At 38.6% G+C, this 20,691-nt stretch overlaps 1 protein-coding gene across 13 annotated transcripts in view; it reads left to right on the top strand.

The window, feature by feature from the left end:
• MBTD1 (mbt domain containing 1) overlaps positions 1-20,691 on the top strand; it is a 70,792-nt gene that overhangs the window by 33,434 nt on the left and 16,667 nt on the right. For 9 of the 13 annotated variants that reach the window (XM_053654964.1, XM_053654967.1, XM_053654972.1 and 6 more), the window contains 9 exons: positions 428-567; positions 1,847-1,961; positions 2,758-2,840; positions 11,613-11,730; positions 16,954-17,088; positions 17,369-17,457; positions 17,656-17,890; positions 18,499-18,554; positions 18,894-18,998. In XM_053654964.1, the coding sequence (XP_053510939.1) occupies positions 428-567; positions 1,847-1,961; positions 2,758-2,840; positions 11,613-11,730; positions 16,954-17,088; positions 17,369-17,457; positions 17,656-17,890; positions 18,499-18,554; positions 18,894-18,998 (1,076 nt within the window). Of the gene's footprint in view, positions 1-427; positions 568-1,297; positions 1,413-1,846; positions 1,962-2,754; positions 2,841-8,860; positions 8,979-11,612; positions 11,731-16,953; positions 17,089-17,368; positions 17,458-17,655; positions 17,891-18,498; positions 18,555-18,893; positions 18,999-20,691 lie in introns of those variants that run through there. The other 4 variants (XM_053654974.1, XM_053654992.1, XM_053654998.1 and 1 more) reach the window with 3 other exon arrangements.

Here is a 20,691-nt window from a genome sequence, read left to right as displayed (position 1 = left end):
TTTTTTAAGCCTGACAGATCTCCTGGAACTCCTTGCCAGTGACATCATAACCAGTCTTTTCTCTCACTTTAATCTAGGATTTTCTACTGTTTGTATAACAGATAAAAATTTTCTGCTATAAGGAAAAATTTTTTTTAAGATTTTATTTATTTGTTTTTAGAGAGAGGAAGAGAAATACCAATGTGTGGTTGCCTCTCACACGTCCCTACTGGAGACCTGGCTCGCAACCCAGCCGTGTGCCCTGACTGGGAATCGAACCAGTAACCCTTTGGTTTGTAGGCCAGCACTCAGTCCACTGAGCCACGCCAGCCAGGGCAAAAATTTTTTAATTGAAAGTTTTAGATAGTTGGAGAAGTTACTAAACTGTTAGATTAAAATTGATTTTATTACATGATCATGACACCAATATTTTTATTTTGTTAATTAGCTACCTGTGAAATGTGTGGGATGGTTGGTGTGCGAGATGCTTTTTACTCTAAAACAAAGCGTTTCTGCAGCGTTTCATGTTCAAGAAGTTATTCGTCAAATTCCAAGAAGGCAAGCATTTTGGCCAGACTTCAGGTAACGGTACAGAAACCTTATTCTTTATATCTATTATTTCTGTGGCTTTCATCATTTATCTGTCACTTGATTGTGATTCACTACACTCCACCTCCACCTCGTTGGTCAGTTATCATCTCATACTCCACAGTTTTGGGATGTAGGTGAGCTCCAGCATGTGTTCAGTCTATGAAATTGACAGCTACTTTAAGTAGACAAGGCATAGTATCCAGAATAAACTGAGTTGTGTAAGTGAATTAAAAATACCCTTTTCCTAAATAATTTAAAATACAATCCTCTTTTCAGTAACTGAAGCCATGTTTCCCTCCTCGTTTTCTTTTGAGTTGCATCAAGGTAGATCTTTTGGTGTTTATAAGGATATGATTTACCCTTTGGTTTATTTTCCCATCATCCTGGCTTCATACTTGTGATAACCCATTTGATACCTTGACCAAATGTATTTGGTTAATCCAACTAACCTTTTTGAAAATGTTCATAGTATAGGAGGAAAGTCATCTTTAAATGTATATCAGTACCTACAAAATGACTGGAGAATTGATCATGTATCTGAGTTTCTGTTGTAGCATATAAGCAACTTTTTAAAGGCGTTGTAATCTGATTCTTGTAATTAGTTTATTTTGATGATCACATTTATTCTTACTCTCCTTTAACTTACTGTGATCATTACATAGCACTGAAACGGTTAAGTCCCCCAAATTAAGGAAATACATCACTTAGATGTATTTCTATATTTCAGAAAGACAGTGCCTAAAGATCCTGAGCATTGGTCTGTACCCAAATGGATGGCAGTTTGTCACATTGAATTTGGCCCATGATCATTTTGTCATTGATCTTTTGCGTTAGCACTAAAGGTATAAACCTCAGTCACTTGCTCTTTAAACGTTAAAATTATCTTTTCTTACCACATAAAATAGCAATGCTTGGCAACCTGCATGAGTGAATAACCACTGGTTTTATCTAGTAAAAGAAAGAATCAAGTATTCACCACAGCCTATATTTTAACATCTTATGGGATGTAATTTTTTATTAACATATTAATTGCATATTGCTGTTTTTGTCTATGCCAGCCCTGCTACCCATATTAGATATCTACATTGTGGCAGAACTCCAGAAAACATTTCTCTTGTTAAAATTCCTTGTATGTTATGTTCCCTCTGCTTTAATAATTTTCTAAACCCTCAGTATTTATTTAAGCAGAATAAGTAGTAATGTGCAGTCAAGTTAGTTTTTGGTGTTGGTGGGGGTGGTGAAAAGAATCCTATTTACTTAACTCTTCTTGTTTTAGGGTAAGCCTCCAACAAAGAAAGCAAAAGTTCTTCAGAAACAACCTTTAGTTGCTAAACTAGCCGCATATGCTCAGTATCAAGCTACCTTGCAAAATCAAGCAAAGACTAAAGCAGGTAATATAGCCTGAATGTTAATAGACATGAAGTATTTGATACTGACTCATCTGGTTTTTAATTAATGACATTTTAGTGTTGAATTCTGGTTAACTAAGCTAATTCTGTTCCCTATTAGCACATGACACTGGGCTCCCTGATGATGGTTTTGGTTTCAGTAAATTATTCTAGAGGAGGATGTTTGCATTCATAAGTTTCAGTGTTTGTGACAGTCTCCTTAATATTGGTGCTTTTTTTATCTGGTTTAGTATTTACTTTTAAAATACTGATCCTCCCTGTCCTTTGGATGGTAGGGAGCATTTTGGGGATAATTGGCAAAGAAATAAGACATGTAGCAGGCTTCAGAGGGAGTTGCGAGATGAGAGTGGTAAGAGGAAAGGACCCTTTCTATTAGGAGATTCTGAACAGAAGCGCAAAGGCAGGCAGGTAAGTAGGGAGTAAGGTCATGAAAACCCCTAGTATTGGGGTAGGTGTTAGACTTCTCCGTAAGGTTCACCGTAAGCGCTGCATGGGAATCAAAACAAAAGCAGCATATCCACATTTGTTATCACAAACACGTCTGTTCTCAGCTTCTCGTAACTGGAGAGCTCTGGGCTTTTGAGGAACTGTGTTGTGTGTAAGACTTAAACTGCTGTTTGTTTGCAAATGCGATTTATGCCAAAGTTCATGTTCATTTAGAGAAGTTCTTTAATCTTTTACAGAAAAAAAACTTTAAATGTGATAAATTAATTTTACACCATTTTACATTTTAAGAATTGAGAATTGTAATATATCTAAATTTATTTTATTTCAACAGTAGTCTCCATGGAAGGTTTCAGCTGGGGCAACTACATCAATAGCAATAGCTTTCTAGCAGCTCCAGTTACCTGCTTTAAACATGTGAGTATGGAATTTCTCGCCTCATACTGAAATGCTTATTCATGGCTTAAATCTGAAGGTGCAGTAACACCTAAGCATCTTGTCCTTAGATCTTTATTTTATACCTTGTAATGGAAATATTTTTTCTATTATACTTATCAATAGCTGAAAAATAAATTCTATATACTCTTAAGTAAAAGCTTTGTATAAAGACTTTGTAGTCCAAAGTTACTTTAAATAAGGACAATACTGGTCTCTTCAAATTTTCACGTGAAGTTTTGATTTTGTAATCAAAAATAGTTGTACATTGGCAATGTCATATAGTTCAACCTAATTGAAACCATCTGTCATATATGGAACCTAATTTTGTGGATTTGACCTGATGATTCAGAAAGGAAAGGATCTTTGTTCCAGATTTATTGTATTAGTAATACAGTGTTGACCCTTTGTAAGGTTTTCTTTTTTTAGCAATTAGATTGTTACAGAGCCTTGGGAAAAATTCAGAATCATGTTTAAAATATATCTGATGTGTTCATTCCTTTTGATTCTATTTCTTTTTTAGTTGATTATCCCTGATAAATTATATGTAATGCTTCTTTTAACCTGACTACAAGTTTAATTTATGTTTAAATGTTTTATCTGTTACTGACATTGTATAAGAAGGAAAGAGAATTTAGAAAATTAATGAAGTTTTGTTTAGAATTAATATTACATTAGTGCTTTACTTTTAAATAATAGCATATAAATACAACTGAATGGAAATCCAAGAGAATTTTCATTCATTTATGGCCAGTACAGGATCTTGATCAAGTCCAAGCATATAAATTTAGTGCTAGAAATATAAATTAAAATTTCTTCATTCATTTGCTAGTTTTCTTTCTTGAAAGTACAAGTATTGAGCCCTTAGCCCTATGTGGCACGTGGACTGTCTGAACCAACTTACGTGAAATCTTAGATTCTTCATCTCAGTGCAAAGTTAGGTGACTTTTTTACTGTAATGTTGATAAATGGTGTCACATTCGTGAAGTATATTAAATACATGGCAACAGCAGTTTTAAAAAGAACTACTAAGCAAATCTTTAACTCCTCTTTAGGATAGTTTTTTCTGGTATTAAGAAAAAAAATTAGATTAAACTCTCAGATATAATAAGTCATCCTAGATCCTTGGAAAATCTGTCTGCTGAATAATAGCCTTTATGTCTTTACTGTCTTTATTTTAATACTGTTTTTATGGGTTAATATAATAAGCCATGTCAAGGTATTTTATTTAAGTAGTCACAATACTTTTATAATAGCATTTCAAAGTCCCAATAGCATGTTTTATTTCATGCCCGTATCTTTGAATAGTAAAGCTATATTAAAATTCTTTGCAGGAAAATGTCATAATAATGCAATTGATTTTGTTTTTGACTTTGCTCTTTTAAGATTATCGAAGTATTCTATCATATAGACTAGAGCATCTAGCCTTAGTCGTATTACTAATAATGAATAATGTGGAGTCTTCTCTTTTGCATTCAGAAGCGAGGCATCTGTCTCCCAGTGCCTTTTTGTTTCACTTACCTTTCTTTACAGCCTCGTCCTTATCAAATAGGAAAAATTTTACGTTAGTAATTTCCTGGTATATTTTAGTGCAAATGCATTTGCTTTGTTGCCTTGACCAACATCTTTCATGTGGAAGCCATTTGGCTTAGGACATCATACCTCATGCTACACTTGATTTTGTTTTTTAGAGTTGACTCCTCATGGTTCTCCCCCGAGATAGTTTTCTAGATCTCCAAAGAGAGTTAGTAGCTTTTCCTTTAGAAAATCCATTGTCAGAGCAGCTGGGGACACAAGAATCCTGCCTTACATTATTTATCTTCTAGTCTTTTAAGACTTGACATGTGCCCTAACACTGGTTCATCAGTAGGGCTGCTTCCTCCAGACTCTACATATGCCTTGTCTTCAGCTTGAACACAGATTGGGGGCCTTTCCCCGAGCCTACCAGATTCTTCATTCAAACATAATTTTAAAAAAAACACCCAATGTGTAACCTGGAGGCAGAGTTGTTCTCATTGAAACAGCAGTTTATGGTGAGGGCAGTGTCAGAACCTTAAAAGCAGAATTCCTCTTTCCGTGGTTTATCTTCTGGCAATAAAATTTCTGCCAAATATATTATAGGACTATATTCTCTTAGGTAATTGCGGTAATTATGCATAGTGGTTTATAATCACAACAGTGTTTGATGTTTTTTTATAATTTACCAATGGAAATCAAACCCAGTTGTCATTAAATATATCCACTTAGAAATCTGTATGTTATGATTGCCAGATACCTGATAGGTCTTTCAGTTTCTCTAGGTGGTAGTTTTTAGACTTTTTATCTTAAGCACCAGAATTCCCTTTTTTCCTAATAAATATAGCTAGGATAAGAGGAAGCTGCTCTGATTGGTCTGGAAGAGGTGGGATGGTATGGCCAGAGCCTTGACCCTGGCCCTTGGCTCCCCCTTCTTGGCAGCCTCTGAGGTCAGAGTCCACTGAGTTAAATAATACCACTTTCAATTAATCCTAAATCATATGGTCACAAAGCTATAAGTCATCTTAAAAAAAATCTAGTTCATTTGATCCATCTCTTAGTATAAATGAAGAGACTTGCTACTTTTTTTAGTAGCTAGATTGTAATTTTCAATTTTGGGCTTTTAACCTGTATTTCATAATGCAGATTCTTTTTGTTTTTAACATCGACTTGAATTAAGCCTGTATAGAAAAAACACTACTTCATTTCTCCTTTATTCACATACTAGTACCACACAATGGTCCTAACACTGGATTAGAGGTTTTTCACACATTAAACAAGTCCCTGACACCAGCCAAGTATCCTGTAATTTAGTTCAGTTGGACACTGTCTACCTGGAGTGAGTGAGCATCACATCCCACAAGATAAAGGCTCAGTCCCACAAGACTGCCCCCACTTCAGGCACCAGTCAAAAGTCCCAGGTTGTCACCTGTACTTCTGACAGACCAGCTATAAAATTAGAGTTCCTGTGACCCCCTTGGGTTTGATAATTTGCTAAAATGGTTCACAGAACTCGGGGAAACACATTTATTGGTTCTTATTAAGGATATAATAAAGGGTATAAATGAAGAGATACATAGGGCATAGTATGTGAAAAGGGGCACAGAGCTTTCATGAGGTTTCCAGACATCCCACTCCCCTAGCACCTCCACTGGGTCACACCGTTCAGAAGCTCCTCAAATCCCATACATTGGGATTGTTACAGAGGCTACCTCACGTAAGCATGATCTCCCTTCTCGTCCCCTCTCACTTTCCTGGAAGATGAGGGACGGGGCTGAAAGTTCCACGCTGATAATTACAGCTCGTTGTTCCTGGTGACCAGCTCCCGTCCTGATGCTGTCTAGAAGCCCACAGAGAGTTACACATTAGCACCAAAACATCCTTTCACCCAAGAAATTCTGAAGGATTTAGGGCCTCTGTGTCAGGAACCGGGGCCAAAGGCCAAATATTAGAGCAAAAGATGCTCCTAATGCTGTTATTGCTTAGGAAATTACGAAGGTTTTAAGAGCTCTCTGCCAGGAACCAGGGAAGAGACCAATATGGTTTTGTTTTTTGGCTTTTTTTTTTCCTCTTATTTCACAGCCCCAAAAGCAGTGTCCATTTCTATCCTAACTGCAAAAAATTTCCAAAATACTACTACAGAACCACATGCCAGTTAGGTACAGTATATAAATTAAGGAACTTCACAGGTTATTTTCCTCTAGTGGGAATTGATTTTTGCACCCAAGAGAGCCTCTAGTTAATCTGTGTACATGAGAACGTTAGCTGTAGAGTGCTTTTAATTTTTTTTTAAGATTCTAGTCTTAAATTGAAGCACTCCTATTGCCCATTATTTGCTTTATAAAATCAAGTAAAACATTTCTTTCCTAGGTATTACAGCATGGGGCAAAATGTGCTAATATAAAATGTACATGAATCATACAAAGGCGAAAATCATATTCCTTCAGTTATGTATTTACAGGTTTCACATTTCTCTTGTTCGGTCCTGGATGGTATACTCGGGTGTCTTGCAGTATTGTCATTGCTAAAGCCAGAATGTCGGCATCCTGCTTTTTTGCCCTTGAAAATAGTTGCAGGGTTTTTTTCTTCAGTCCTTCGTACGTGTATGCTGGTACATGTATGCTGTACCTTTATTAAAGCTCAGTTTGCTGTACATTTGCATCCCGCCTCCACAGATACCACCTGGTGTTTCGTGCCGAGTATTTCCTAGCCTGCTTTTTGCTGCCCGACCTGTATCCCAACTGTCTCGAGGGAATATGCTTACCCATATTTCTTTGCCACCTGTATCACAAGTATACTGTCCAACTTTAAGAACAAAAGAAAAGCCCTTTTGTTTGTATATATACAGTAACAGTAGTTTATAGCAAAACTCATCTATTTGTCAGGTATGTGCTTATCAGTAAAATAATCTCTTCCAAGTTTTAAAAAAAAGTTTTCCCTATCCTTGACCACATACATGCACTTTGACATGACTCCATTGAAAATTTAGAAAAAATACAACTTCATCCATTTTAAATATGTTAGAATCTTCACTAGATTGGCATCCTAGATTGCAGATTTTTTTTTTAATGGAAAGAAAACTTAAATTAGTTCTGGCACTTGATATTGCTCTGAGTTACCTATTGTGTTACCACAAAAGATTCTCTGTAGGAAAGCAGTGAACTGTGATGTAACAAAACCCACCAGTGTTAAAGAAAACCTAAATAGTCTAGATTACTTTTTTCTTTGTTAAAGATTATTTATATTTAGAGAGGGGAAGGGAGGGAGGAAGAGAGAGAGAAACCTCAATGTGTGGTTGCCTCTCGCACGCCACCTACTGATAAGGACCATGTGCCCTACACTGGGAATCGAAACGGTGACCTTTTGGTTCACAGAACGGTGTTCAACCCACTGAACCACACTAGCCAGGGCTAGATTACTTTCTTAATTTTGGTCTGATTTCTAAGTGTTTTTCTGTTGCAGTCTCTCGATTCTTAAATAATAATGGTTTAATATTTTTTTAATTATGTGCTGTTTTGTGCCTTTAAAAATAGTAACCACTGCTTTCTGTCTCTTTTTATGTTGTACACATGACATTGTCTCATTTGTAACCTTACTTCCGCCCCAAGCCTCCCATATTTTTATAGTGTCTTTGCACTCCCCATCTCCATGTTCCCACCACCCCAAAAAGTAGATTCGAGTATTGGAAGGTGAGGGGGCTTTCTGGAGGAAGAGGGGACAGTTGTTTCTTTTTCTGTTAATTCTATCAAGTAGTATTTAGGAGTAGTTTCTCGTTCATTTTCTGTAATTTTTTTCTGCCTCATTTTAGCCAAATATTTCATCTTTCTCTTTTTTAAAAAGATTTTATTTACTTTTAGAGAGAGGGAAAAGGAGGGAGAGGGAGAGACAACGTGTGGTTGCCTCTTGTGCTTCCCCCACCGGGGACCTGGCCCCCAACCCAGGCATGTGCCCTGACCGGGAATCAAATCTGCAACCCTTTGGCTCACAGTTCAGCGCTCAGTCCCCGGAGCCACACCAGCCAGGGTTCATCTTTTTCTACTCAGTGCAGTTTAGTAATTGTATGCCTATTAGTCTTAAAGTATTTTGATGGTGGCTTTTTCTGCATTTGCCATATTATCATTGGTATTGTGTCTTATTTGGTTACCTAGTACAGCTTCGGGGCTAACCCTCTACCTACTTAAACTCTATTAATATTGAAGATTGTGTGTGGTTATCAAGAGTTATAGGTTGGCAGCCCTGTGGAAGGAAATCTGTATTTCTGCCATGAAGCCTCATGTGTGCAGAGTATCAGCTCTCTTAGGGTCTAAGTACTAGCCATCCGGGCTATTGGACTATCTGGGAATGTTCTTGAAGTGCAGAAAATCAGACTTCCCACCAAATTATTTTCTTTCAGACAGTCAGGTGGAGGTTTTGCATTTGTGCTGGGGAGTCCTCAGCGTTCGGATTTGGACATGTCCTGCAGGACCTGATGATAGCTTACCTTGCAGGGAAGGAGAGGCGCTCCCAGATAGCCCTCACGAGTGGCCCCTGGAGCAGGAAGTGGTGACGCAGATCTTCCTGGTTTGGGAGGAGCCTGAGGTGGACCTCTCGTCCTGAGTCTGGAAGGTAAATTTGTTGTTACCTGTAAATTATGGTTCTGCTAGTTCATGCTGTGCCAATCCAGACTTTCAGAGGTATCCCTCCTGCCAGCAAGAGAAGACAGATGACTTGGATGAAGATGGCTGTCAAGCCCTGGGTCATTTAGTCTTCCACACTTAAGAATATTCATTTAAACTAAAGGGCAGATATATCTATGTAATTACCTTATTATATCAACACATCGAGCACATACCGTGCAATGACTGTGGTGCTCTTTTATGTTGTTGTTTTCGCTTCCTCTTTTTTCTTAGAGTAAACCATATGGATTGGTTTAAGAGGGTCTAGCAGAACCACAAACTTACAGGCAAGAACAAATGTCACTTTCTGCTACTTTCTCCTATACCAATCCAGACTGTAGGGGCCAAACCATAATATCCCCCACTAAAGTCAGCATTAACTTTATTTTTTTCAGTGATCCTATTGACACTTTGTTTTCTTTAGTAAAATGTAACTAAAAGTTATTTTCTCCAAACAATTATTAAGGCTTTAAAAAAAAACAAACTCAGCTCGACATTGTCATACATAATTCAAAAGGGAACCTTGTGTGCCAGATTCCCTTAGCAGTGTGCCACATAAAGCCCAACCGGTCAGCAATACCTAATGCCTCTTTCTTCTCGGTGAAAAATAAACCCATTCCATAAGATTTGGCAGCCAAATAAAGAGGGATAAATACACTACCTTAATTCAATACATATTTTTAACTACATCTGTCTGCTCTGATTGGTTCTTCCTCACAGAATTGAATGCATGTTCTTCGTGTTAATTTATTTTAGCTTAATCTGTGTTACCTGTATTCCTTCCAGCCTCTCCTTTTCTGATCATATCTGCTGGCAATAGGGATGGCCCTTGTCTAGAGTGATATAGGGGGAGGTAGCAGAACCTGAAGAGTCCAATATTTCAATTTTAAAAAAGCAGAAAGAGGTAGCCATGGTGGATGTATTATTTTTTTGTACAGCTCAAGGAGGTGTAGTGATGTATACCCTTCCAGAATCACAAATTGTTGAAATAGGCCACCGTCTGCAAGTTACTGAGACAGATTCATTGTTGCTGCTTCAAGCAATAGCTACAAATTGATTCTGTGTTTGGTTCCAGACTTACCCTAGGTCAATATTTGCCATTTTCCTCCTCTCCTTCAGAAATGCCATATAAACTATTGAGAAGATAGGAGTTGAATACTGTTAGGCTAATCTCCCTGTTGGGTTAGTTAGGCTAATCTCCCTATTGGACTCCCAAAGTATGGGAGTCCTTGCATGAAAAACATCTCGGAGTGTTCAAAGTGGCTAGTTTGTGTAACTCCTAGATGTCTTTGTTTACTCGTCTTTGAGCTTTGAAGCTATTTTGTCTTTTCCTGATTTGTTTGTATTATCAGGTCTTTTACAACCTCACCTAATCCTTTTCTCTATGGTCAAGGTGCTAACTTATACTTGGAGCTGGAATCAAGGGCCACAGAGACTGTTTAGTACTATATGCATTTATATTCCTGAATTTGCATATTTGATTTAATCAACCATTGCATACATGCTAGATACTTGTAAATGGCCGCAGGGCTTTGCTTGTTTGTGTTTTAATCCTCCCCCACAGACACGCCCTTTCATTTTAAAGAGAGAGAAAGGGAGGGAGAGAGCCATCCATGGTAGGTCAGCTGGTTGCCCCTCGGATGCACCCCAGCCCGTACCGAACCTGCTACCCAGGCATGTGCCCCGACTGGGAATCAAACCCACAACCTTTCGGTTTACAGGAGGACACACTCCAGCCAACTGAGCCACACCAGTCAGGGCGATGGCCTCACGTTTTAAGGATTAAATGGAATGGAAATTGTAATTTGGAAACGTACGTGAAATTTTTTAAAAGCCCTTCATGATAGCCATTTGATTGGTTTTCCGAATCCCCATCTTAACCATTTGGTGTAAAGGCTAGTGATTTCCAGCTCTAACACAGAAAGTTTTTTCTTTGTTTATAGTAACTCCTGCAGGAAAAATTTAGAAATAGCATTATTTAGCCATGGTATGTGTAAACTCCAACTTTTAAATAATTTTACTTGGTACTTTTGCCACATGTCTGTTTTAACAGACTATATTTCTGTTCTGTGAATTTTAACTAAGTTGAAAATACAAATAACTAAATTTTGTTTCACCTTTGTTATTGGAAACCACATTGCTGATGGGAATTATTTTTCTTTCAGCTCTTTGGCGAGATCTTTTAAAATTAGGGATTAAAGTAAAGTGCATTCATTCAGTACATGTTAAAAATAATGAGTTTCTTAAGTCAGTTTTATCCTGTGAAATCTACCAAGTTGTGATTCAGCTTTTACAAAAATTACTGCTCAAGTCTTGGATTAGGACAGTATTGAGTTTTGAAGTCAGCGTGCATCTATTCTACTGTATGTGAATCCTCTTCATCTTGAGCTTGACGTTGTCACTGGCTTTCTCCAAATAGAATTCTGTGATAAAAAACAAGTAATTACATTTTTCAAGAAAAGTGAATAATTTAAATGGCATTTTTAGTTCAGTATTTTATTATTGGTGGTAATGCTTAATTTTGGATGGACTGTTTTAGGCTTTGTGTTAATAAAATGATAATTTAATAATTTTTATATGACAGGCACCTATGGGGACCTGCTGGGGTGATATCTCAGAGAATGTGAGAGTAGAAGTTCCCAATACAGACTGCAGCCTACCTACCAAAGTCTTCTGGATTGCTGGGATTGTAAAACTAGCAGGTGAAGAGCACGCTTAATGTATTAGAAAACGCCAAATGTGTGTGTAACTTATAAGGAAGCATATTTGTAAATTTTGCAAATGTTGCCAAATAAATTAATATGGTGATAGGGCAGGGATTGGCAAACTTTCAAAAGCAAAACAGTCAGTATTTTCAGCTTCTTGGACAATACAGTCTGTCATGACTACTCAGCTCGACCCTTGTAGCATGAAAGCAGCAATAGTGATGCATAAATGAGTAGGCATGGCTGTGATTTAGTGAAACCTTATTTATAAGCACTGAAATTTGAATTTTATGTGTAAATGTCATATATCATGAAATACTATTCTTGGTTTGTTTTCTCAGGGAGGGGCGTGGTTAACCATTAAAAATGTAAAACCCATTCTTAGATTACAGAGTGTAAAAAACATCAGGCCAAAGATGTGGGCCAATAATAGTTTGCCAACCCCTGGAATAGGGAAATACTTGGAAAAGTAACACACAGTTGAGGTACTAAAGAAAGTGATAAGATTTATTATACGAAAAACAAACTAGTGTTGATAATTTTATGTATCTTGTGTTCTTCCTTTTTTCTTATCCTCACTGCCTTTATATACTTTGGCCCTTCTTAATTGCTCATGAAATAAATGGGTTACTTATTTACGACATTAGACACTATAAGCAAGTGATGTGCAGAAGTGTAAGATTTGTTTTTGTTTTTTTTTTTCAGCAAGCTTACATCTGCCAGTGTTGGATATGTTTATGACAGGGTGCTCAGTGAGTGGTGGTATAGTAGGGCACTTAGTGCTTTGGGGGAGGGACAGCTACTCAACTAAGAAAAGTTGTCCTCAGATGACTGAAAGAGGTGTCTTACTCATCCCACCCTTTCTAGCCCTCTCCAGAAATTCTCTCCCAGACTTCCTGCATACTGGTTACTGTGCTCTGCTGATAAACTTGGTTTACCTAAAAATAATCTTAATTCCATTTTTCTGCTCAAATGTCCTTTTTTTTTTTTTCATTACTGATTTTCAGAGAGAAACATCAGTTTATTGTTCCACTTACTCGTGCGTTCATTGGTTGATTCTCCTGTGTGCCCTGAACGACACCAAGAGCTCTGGATTGAGCCCAGAGCCTTGGCGAACCCAGATGACGCTCTAACCGAGCTACCCGGCCAGGGTCTGCTCAAATATCTGTCACCTCTGTGCCTCTGCTTACTCCCATACCCATGTGCCATGCTTTTCTTTTTTTAATTTAATACAAATAATTATATGTTATTGATTATGCTAATCCAGTTGTCCTGATTTTCCCCCCTCTAGTCCCCCTCCACCCAGCACCCCCTACTCCCTCAGGCAGTCCCTTCACCATTGCTCATGTCCGTGGGTCGTGTGTGTAAGTTCCTTGCTGCTTCACTTCCTATACTGTACTTTATATCCCATGGCCGTTCTGGTACTACCCACTTGACCCCTCGCCTCTTCATCCATTTCCCCCGTAAGCCCTTCCCCTCTGGCAGCCATCAAAATGTTCTCTGTATCCATGATTCTGTCTCTGTTCTTGTTTGCTTAGTTTGTTTTTTAGATTCGGTTGGTGATAGATATGTATTTATTGCTATTTTTTTTATTCACAGTTTTGATCTTTTTAAAAAAGATTTATTTTTAGAAAGGGGGAAAGGGAGGGAGAAAGAAAGGGAGAGAAGCATCACTGTGTAAGAGAAACAATGGGTTGCCTCTCAGCTGGGGACTTGGCCTACAACCTAGGCACGTGCCCTGCCAGGAATCGAACCAGCGACCTTTGGTTCTCAGGTCAGCGCTCAGCCCACTGAGCCAACGAGGCTCAGTGATCTTTTTCTTAAATAAGCTTCTTTAATATTTCAAATATTAATGGTTTGGAGATGATGAACTCCTTAAGGGTTTGTTGTTTTTTGTGTGTTTTTTTGTCTGGGAAGCTCTTTATCTGTCTTTTGATTCTAAATGATAGCTTTGCTGAGTAGAGCAATCTTGGTGTCGGTCCCTGCTTTTCATGACTTTGAATGTTTCTTGCTAAATCCCTTGTAGCCTGCAAAGTGTCTTGTGAGAAGTCAGCTGATAGTATTATGGGAACTCCCCTGCAGGTAACTAACTGCTTTTCTCTTGCTGCTTTTAAGATGCTCTCTTTATCCTTAACCTTTGGTCTTTTAATTTTGACATGTTTTGGAGTGGGCCTCTTTGCATCCATCTTGTTTGAGCCTCTGTGCTTCCTGGACTGGCATGTCTATTTCCTTCACCAAATTAGGGAAGTTTCTTCCATTATTTTTCAAGTAGATTTCCAATTTTTTGCTCTTTCTGTTCTCTCGGCATCTCTATGATCCAAGTGTTGGATCTACTGAAGTTGTCCCAGAGGGTACTTATACTGTCCTCAATTTTTTTTTTTATTCTTTTTCCTTCTTGTTGTTTTGATTGGTTGTTTTTTGCTTCCTTAGGTTCCAAATCATTGATCTGATTCTTGGCTTCATTCACTCTACTGTTGTTTCCCTGTAAATTGTTCTTTATTCTATCCTTCGTTTCTGACTAGGTCTTTTTTATGCTGTTGAGGTCCTCACTAAATTTCTTGAGCATCCTTACAACCAGTGGTTTGAACTCAGCATCTGACAGATTGCTTATCTCCATTTCATTTAGCTCTTTTTCTGGACTTTTGATCTGTTCTTTCTATTGGGCCTTGTTTCTTTTCTCCTCTTTTTGGCAGCCTCCCTGTGTTTGTTTCTGTATATTAACTGCTTTGGCTCAGTGTCTTAGTAGTGTGGCCTAATGTAGTGGGTATCCTGTCGGGTCCAGTGGCACAGCCTCCCCTATCACCCAAGCTGGGCACTCAAGGTGTGCCCTTTGTGTGGACTGAGTATCCCCTCCCCTGTAGCTGAGCTTTGGTTGCTCTTGGCAGATCAATAAGAAGAGATGTACCCAGGCCAGTCAGCTTCAAGGAGTGACTGTGACCACTGACTGCCAACCTCTGCCCTCTGTGGAGGATCAGCTGTACAGGGACAGGGTGGTGGTGCTTTGATGTGGTCTGTAAGCTGTCCACTGTGTGTGCTGGCCCGGGGGTTTTGAGGGTGGTGCAGCCTAAGATCAGCCCCCACCTGTGTTTTGCCTGGGGCTACCCTGCCTGAGTTACAAAGCAATCTGAGATGGCTGGTACTTGTGCTGGGCTTGGAGATGCCTAGGTGAAGCCAAGCTACGAATGTAGGCTGGCTGCTGCTACTGCAGCTCTGGGGACTCACTGAGACCACCTTTTGCTTGTTTGAGAAGATTTAGGAAGTTGTGAGGCATGTGGCCTGAGCCAAGACCAGCCATTTATATGGAAAAGTGGCTTGAGTGGGCCCGTAAGTTGGGTGGGATGGTGTCTCTGGGTATCTCCAAGGCGGGTCAGGGCATTAGACAGGTTGATGGGGTCTGAACTATGGCACTAGCTTGCAAGTTCTCTCAGGGGAGGCTTTAGAAAAGGGACAGTGGCCTCTGCTCACCTTGATGCCAGACACTTCAGTTCCCCCCTTTATGCCACTAGTGCGTTTCAAGATGTTGCCCCACTGCTGGAGCTCAGAGGGAGTGAATCTGATTAGGTGAGTCTGTGTGTGGGTTTCTGTAGGAGGAACTTCCAGAAGTTTCTTTCATGGACTCAATCCCCTCTGGTTTTTGTAGCCATAAGTTGTGGGGACTTACCTTCCTGCCACTGGAACCCTTGGCTGGGAGGCCTGGTGTGGGGCTGGGACTCCTTGTTCCCGAGATTCCCTCCCAAAGTTATAGCTGTCACTCGTGAGGGAGCACCCTTTTCTGCACATGCGCCCCTCCTATCAGTCTGGATGGATATGATTTCTTTAATTCTGTAGTTGCCAGACTTCCATTGAACTTAATTTCTGATGGTTCTGAGTGGTGGTTATTATGGATTTTAATTACAGTTTTGACGTGGTTGTGCAAAGAGGTGAGCCATATCTGCCTGTGCCACCATCCTGACTGGAAGTCTGTCCCATGCTTTGTACTTAGCATATAATCCAATTCAATTTCCACCTTTTTCTTCAGATATTTTCCCAGCAATATGAGCATTTCTAAAAGATTGTATTCTCTACACCATTAATTTAAAACAGTGATATATTGTTTCTGTCGTAGATGTTTAAATTCAGTTGCATTGAATATCTAAGAATTATATCTACCTTCCATCTCTGACTTCACTTTTCTCTTTTATCTAATTGCCTCATATATGTTACTCTAGCCACTTTAATGATGTTTTAAAAGTGAGCCTGAGAATAAATACGAAATAGAGTTTAACAACAGTTAAGCACACACTTGTGAATTTTTCTGTGAACTATTGAATTTTAAGGCTAAAGGTTTAATGCTATAAATTTTTGTCTTAGATATTACCTTTTGGAAATGCTGACTGAACTTACCTCCTGGCCTGAAATACAAGTTTACTGGTCCTCTCTTATTCCACTAAAGGCCTTGATCTATTTCAACATAAGGTTTATTAAATTACAAACAGGTTATATTATAACCTTTCTGTTCTTTCTATGAAATTCAGCTTCCTATTTGCTTAGTTGATAAGTTTTTAAATGATTTCACATACTATTTTTTGTACTTACTGAATTTCTTTACCTAGCATTTTTGTAGTCTTATTTCCAAATAAATAGGTTGAAAAATTTAGACTTTGGAAGTAGCTAAATCCAAATTATCCAAGAATAATTGGTCCACCATATCAGGTGGATAAAGTAATTTCTCTGAAATGCACTTTAACTGGATTTCTGTGACTTAAAAAGGTTTTATTAACCACACAATCATCTTTCATTTCATTTTCAAAACTACACATTCTAGAACTTTCCCAACCCTGTTTTCACTGCAGATTTATTTTTTAGAATTTAAGAAAACTATGAGTGAAATTGAAATACATTCAAAGGAGAAAGCCGTGCTCTGAAAACCATCAACTAACTGCGTTGTAGAAATGGTTCTCAGTTGGAGTGTTGTCCTGTGCACCAAGTGGTTCTCAGAGTCCCATCCCTGCACCAGTGGCAGCAGCATCACTAGGCACGAGTTAGAAATGCAAATCCTCAGACTCACCGAAGATCTGAGTCAAAATCCCTGGGGTGGGGCCTGGCCATCTGTCTGTGCACCAGTCCTGCAGCTGTTTCTGGTGCAGGTGCACACTGACATCTTCCCGCCATTACCAGCGCTAGGTCCTGTCTTACTTCGTTTGGTTTCTCCTTATGTGGGGATTGCTTTGTTGATTTCAGGTTACAATGCCCTGTTAAGATATGAAGGATTTGAAAATGACTCTGCTCTAGACTTCTGGTGCAATGTGTGTGGTTCTGATATCCATCCAGTTGGTTGGTGTGCAGCCAGTGGAAAACCTCTTGTCCCTCCTAGAAGTAAGTAATTTGCTTGTCCTCACTGTAATTTAAATACACATAGTTTAATGCAGTTTCAGTCATAGTAACATTAAGGTGATATAGGAATTAAAAGTATATTTTTGATTTCAAGTAACATACTTGCTAGCAAGACATACTTGTTTTCTGTATTTTTGTTGCCCTTCTTCTGGACCTTGATTGATATTGTATATTGCAAGCAAATTTATTTTTCCTTAACAAATACTCTATGAAGCAATTACACTCTTCACTAAAGTGTAACTGGTTATTTCTTTTGTTCTAGCTATTCAGCATAAGTATACTAACTGGAAAGCTTTCCTAGTGAAACGACTTACTGGTGCCAAAACGCTTCCTCCCGATTTCTCACAAAAGGTAAACACTTAGAAAGGACTGGAGTGTCACATGAGAACTCTGTAAAAAGGAGTAACTTCCGAGTTTTGTTAAGGAATCGTTTTGATTTAGTGAGCCAGAGCCTTATTGAATATCAGTAGTTTTAATAGCACAGTAGTAAAATGACTTGTACACCTCTGTCTCGAATTCCAAAGAGTTTTCATCCGCTTTTGTTTCAAGGTTTCAGAAAGCATGCAGTACCCTTTCAAACCTTGCATGAGAGTAGAAGTGGTTGACAAGAGGCATTTGTGTCGAACACGAGTAGCAGTGGTGGAGAGTGTCATTGGAGGAAGGTTAAGGCTGGTGTATGAAGACAGTGAAGACAGAACAGATGACTTCTGGTGCCACATGCACAGCCCATTGATCCATCATATCGGTTGGTCTCGAAGCATAGGCCATCGATTCAAAAGATCTGGTAAGCACCTGTCACAAGAACTCCTGTTGAGAGTGTCATTGAGGATGAAGTGCACTACTTGGTTATTTTTCTTTCCAGAATAGCATAGGTCAAAATTAGCAGCTTAGTTGTCTGGGCTGTTTGTTCTGCCTTAATTAGGGAAGCTTCACACCAGAATATTTGTGTCCTAATTCCTTTATATTCCTTCTGCTTGTTCTCAGTTTTAAAATAATGCCCTTCTGGTCACAACTACATTTGGTTTTTTTACACTTTTCTTATCCGGCCCATTTGAAAGATCTAAAGATAGCCTTTCCCATGCCATTCAATTTTAATCAAAATAGCAGGATTACGTGTGGTTAGACTTAATAGTAAACACATTAAAACATGTTTCTAAAGTTATAATTCCCTAATTAGGGAAATAACCAGCATTCTAATTGGCTGGCTATACTTAATGGCACATGTATCCTGACAAGAGAGACTATTAAAGGTATTCATCGTAAATGTAGAAGGTATGTATCTTTGCCGTGTTTTAGAGTATACATACCTTGTGAGTTTGAAACCTTCAAAGAAACGTGGTTTTTGATCTTCTCACAAATGCTGACAGATTAGTATGTAACTTTTCCTTGTAGATATTACAAAGAAACAGGATGGACATTTTGATACACCACCACATTTATTTGCTAAGGTAAGAAGTTTTTATAAGAACCCTCATTTGTAAATTATGTTTGAAAGAGGGTTGTGGGTTTTTCCTAAATTATGGAAATCACAATTACATATGTTCACTTAAAAGGATTGAGACCTTGTAATTCATAGGTGTCACAACTATTGATTATAATTACCCTTAAATTCTGTCTATTTACCTGAATTCTCTCTGTTCCCTAATGGAAGTTTGAGTTAAAATATTAGGTAGGTAGGAGAAGGCATTTGATATTTCCATGTGGTAAACCTTTTCTAATTGGTAACACTGTAATTATTAAAATTATAACAGTTGTAACAGTAGGTGTGCTTTCATGTAATTTTTTAGGTAAAAGAAGTAGACCAGAGTGGGGAATGGTTCAAGGAAGGAATGAAATTGGAAGCTATAGACCCATTAAATCTTTCCACAATATGTGTCGCAACCATTAGAAAGGTAAGAGAATGGGTATTAAAATACAGAAATGCAGTTATAGGAACTGTATTTAAGGTAATAGGAGAAGGAAGCCCTAAAGCAGTTCGTTTTGACATAAAATACGTGTCTGGATCTTCACTGGGAAGTTGCTAATAATTTCAAAATGAATTTGAATTCTCTTATCAGAGGTTCTTTTTGTGTAGCTTGTTGTCAAGATTGTCATCTTGAGTCTGCCACTTTTTGTTGAAATATATCCTAAGTAGAGGGAGAATATTTAATTAAATTACTTCCTGGTCAGAGCTAGTCCAACACAGAATTGTAACAAGGCCAATATTATCTTCAGTTTCCTATATTAACTTTTTGTGCCTTTTTTCCTTTTGATAGTGCTTTTTTCTTTTTCTTTTTAAAATTATTTTCTCTTTTTTATTTTTAGTTTTTTCTCTTTTCTGAAACTGCTTTAGGAAAAGCTCTAGAACAGTGGCTTTCGCTTTTCAGTTAGGCATCAGAATCCCTTGGGAAACTTATAAAATAGGTAATCGGGCCTCTTGTCCCCCTGTCTGATTTAATCAGTGTGGTTTGAGGCCCCAGAGTTGGTGTGTGTGTTAGGGTTTTTGTTTGTTTGTTTTCGGTTTTTTTGTTTGTTTTGTTTTTTCCCCAAATCCTCAGGTAATCCATAAACACAGCCATGGTTAAGAACCACTGATCCCAAGTATATTTATGTAAAGATATAACTTAAATTGTGATTTGCATTTCAACCCAGTTTAAAACCTAAAGCCAAAAGAATTAAAAACAGTGATGATGGCTGCCATGTCTCAAGCACCTGTTCAAGGTCACACAGCTAGAAAAGACTGGCTCCAAACTCTATTCTTCCTCATTTTCTGACTAGCGATCAGAGTTACCTTCTATGATTTAAAGCACAGGTTTCCATGGCCTGCTCCAGACCTGCTCTATCAGAATCATGAGAAATATTATCTAGAAATCTGCCTTTGGTTTGAAAGCACAGAGTTCTCTAGGTGACTGTGACTCTCCAGGTTTGGGACCTAGTGCCATTATTCCGTGCTCTTGTCCAAAGTATCCAGTTAGTACAATGTCAGACTATACTCAGGAAATACTTAGTTAATGCCATCTGTGCTCGGGGACTCCAAAAAGCTTACTGTCTCATGGAACAAGGTAAGCTGCACAAAAATAAGTTTAATGCAAGATTGACCGTGGCTTTAGAAAGGTACAAAGTACTGTTGGGATTCAGACAAAAGAGAGATCACGTTGGCTCAGAGGAACGGGGGGAAAGCTTTGTAGAAGGGAGGACATTTGAAAACTTAATCTGGAAGGGTGGTAAAATGGGCCCAGCAGAAATGCAGGAGGAAACTGCTGTGGGAAGAGAATGCGCACGAAAGCAACCAGGGAGGGAAGCACAGGCCATGTTTAGGAAATGACAAGTGGTTCACACACAGTGCCCGTCAGACAAGTTGCATTGAGTATTCTGGGCAAGGGTTTTGTTTATAAGAAACAGAAACCAGCCCTGGCTGGTGTGGCTCGGTGACTTGAGTGCTGGCCTGTGAACCAAAAGGTTACCAGTTCGATTCCCAGTCAGAGCACATGCCTGGGTTGGGGGCCAGGTCTGCAGTAGGGGGCTCAAGAGGCAACCATGTACTGACGTTTCCCTCTTTTTCTCCCTCCCTTCTACTCTTTAAAAATAAATAAATAAATAACATTT

This window comes from Artibeus jamaicensis, unplaced genomic scaffold (assembly GCF_021234435.1).
Source record: "Artibeus jamaicensis isolate MK-2021 breed Jamaican fruit bat unplaced genomic scaffold, CSHL_Jam_final contig_1998, whole genome shotgun sequence".
NCBI classification, from domain to species: domain Eukaryota; kingdom Metazoa; phylum Chordata; class Mammalia; order Chiroptera; family Phyllostomidae; genus Artibeus; species Artibeus jamaicensis.
This window is presented reverse-complemented; position numbering and strand designations above follow the sequence as displayed.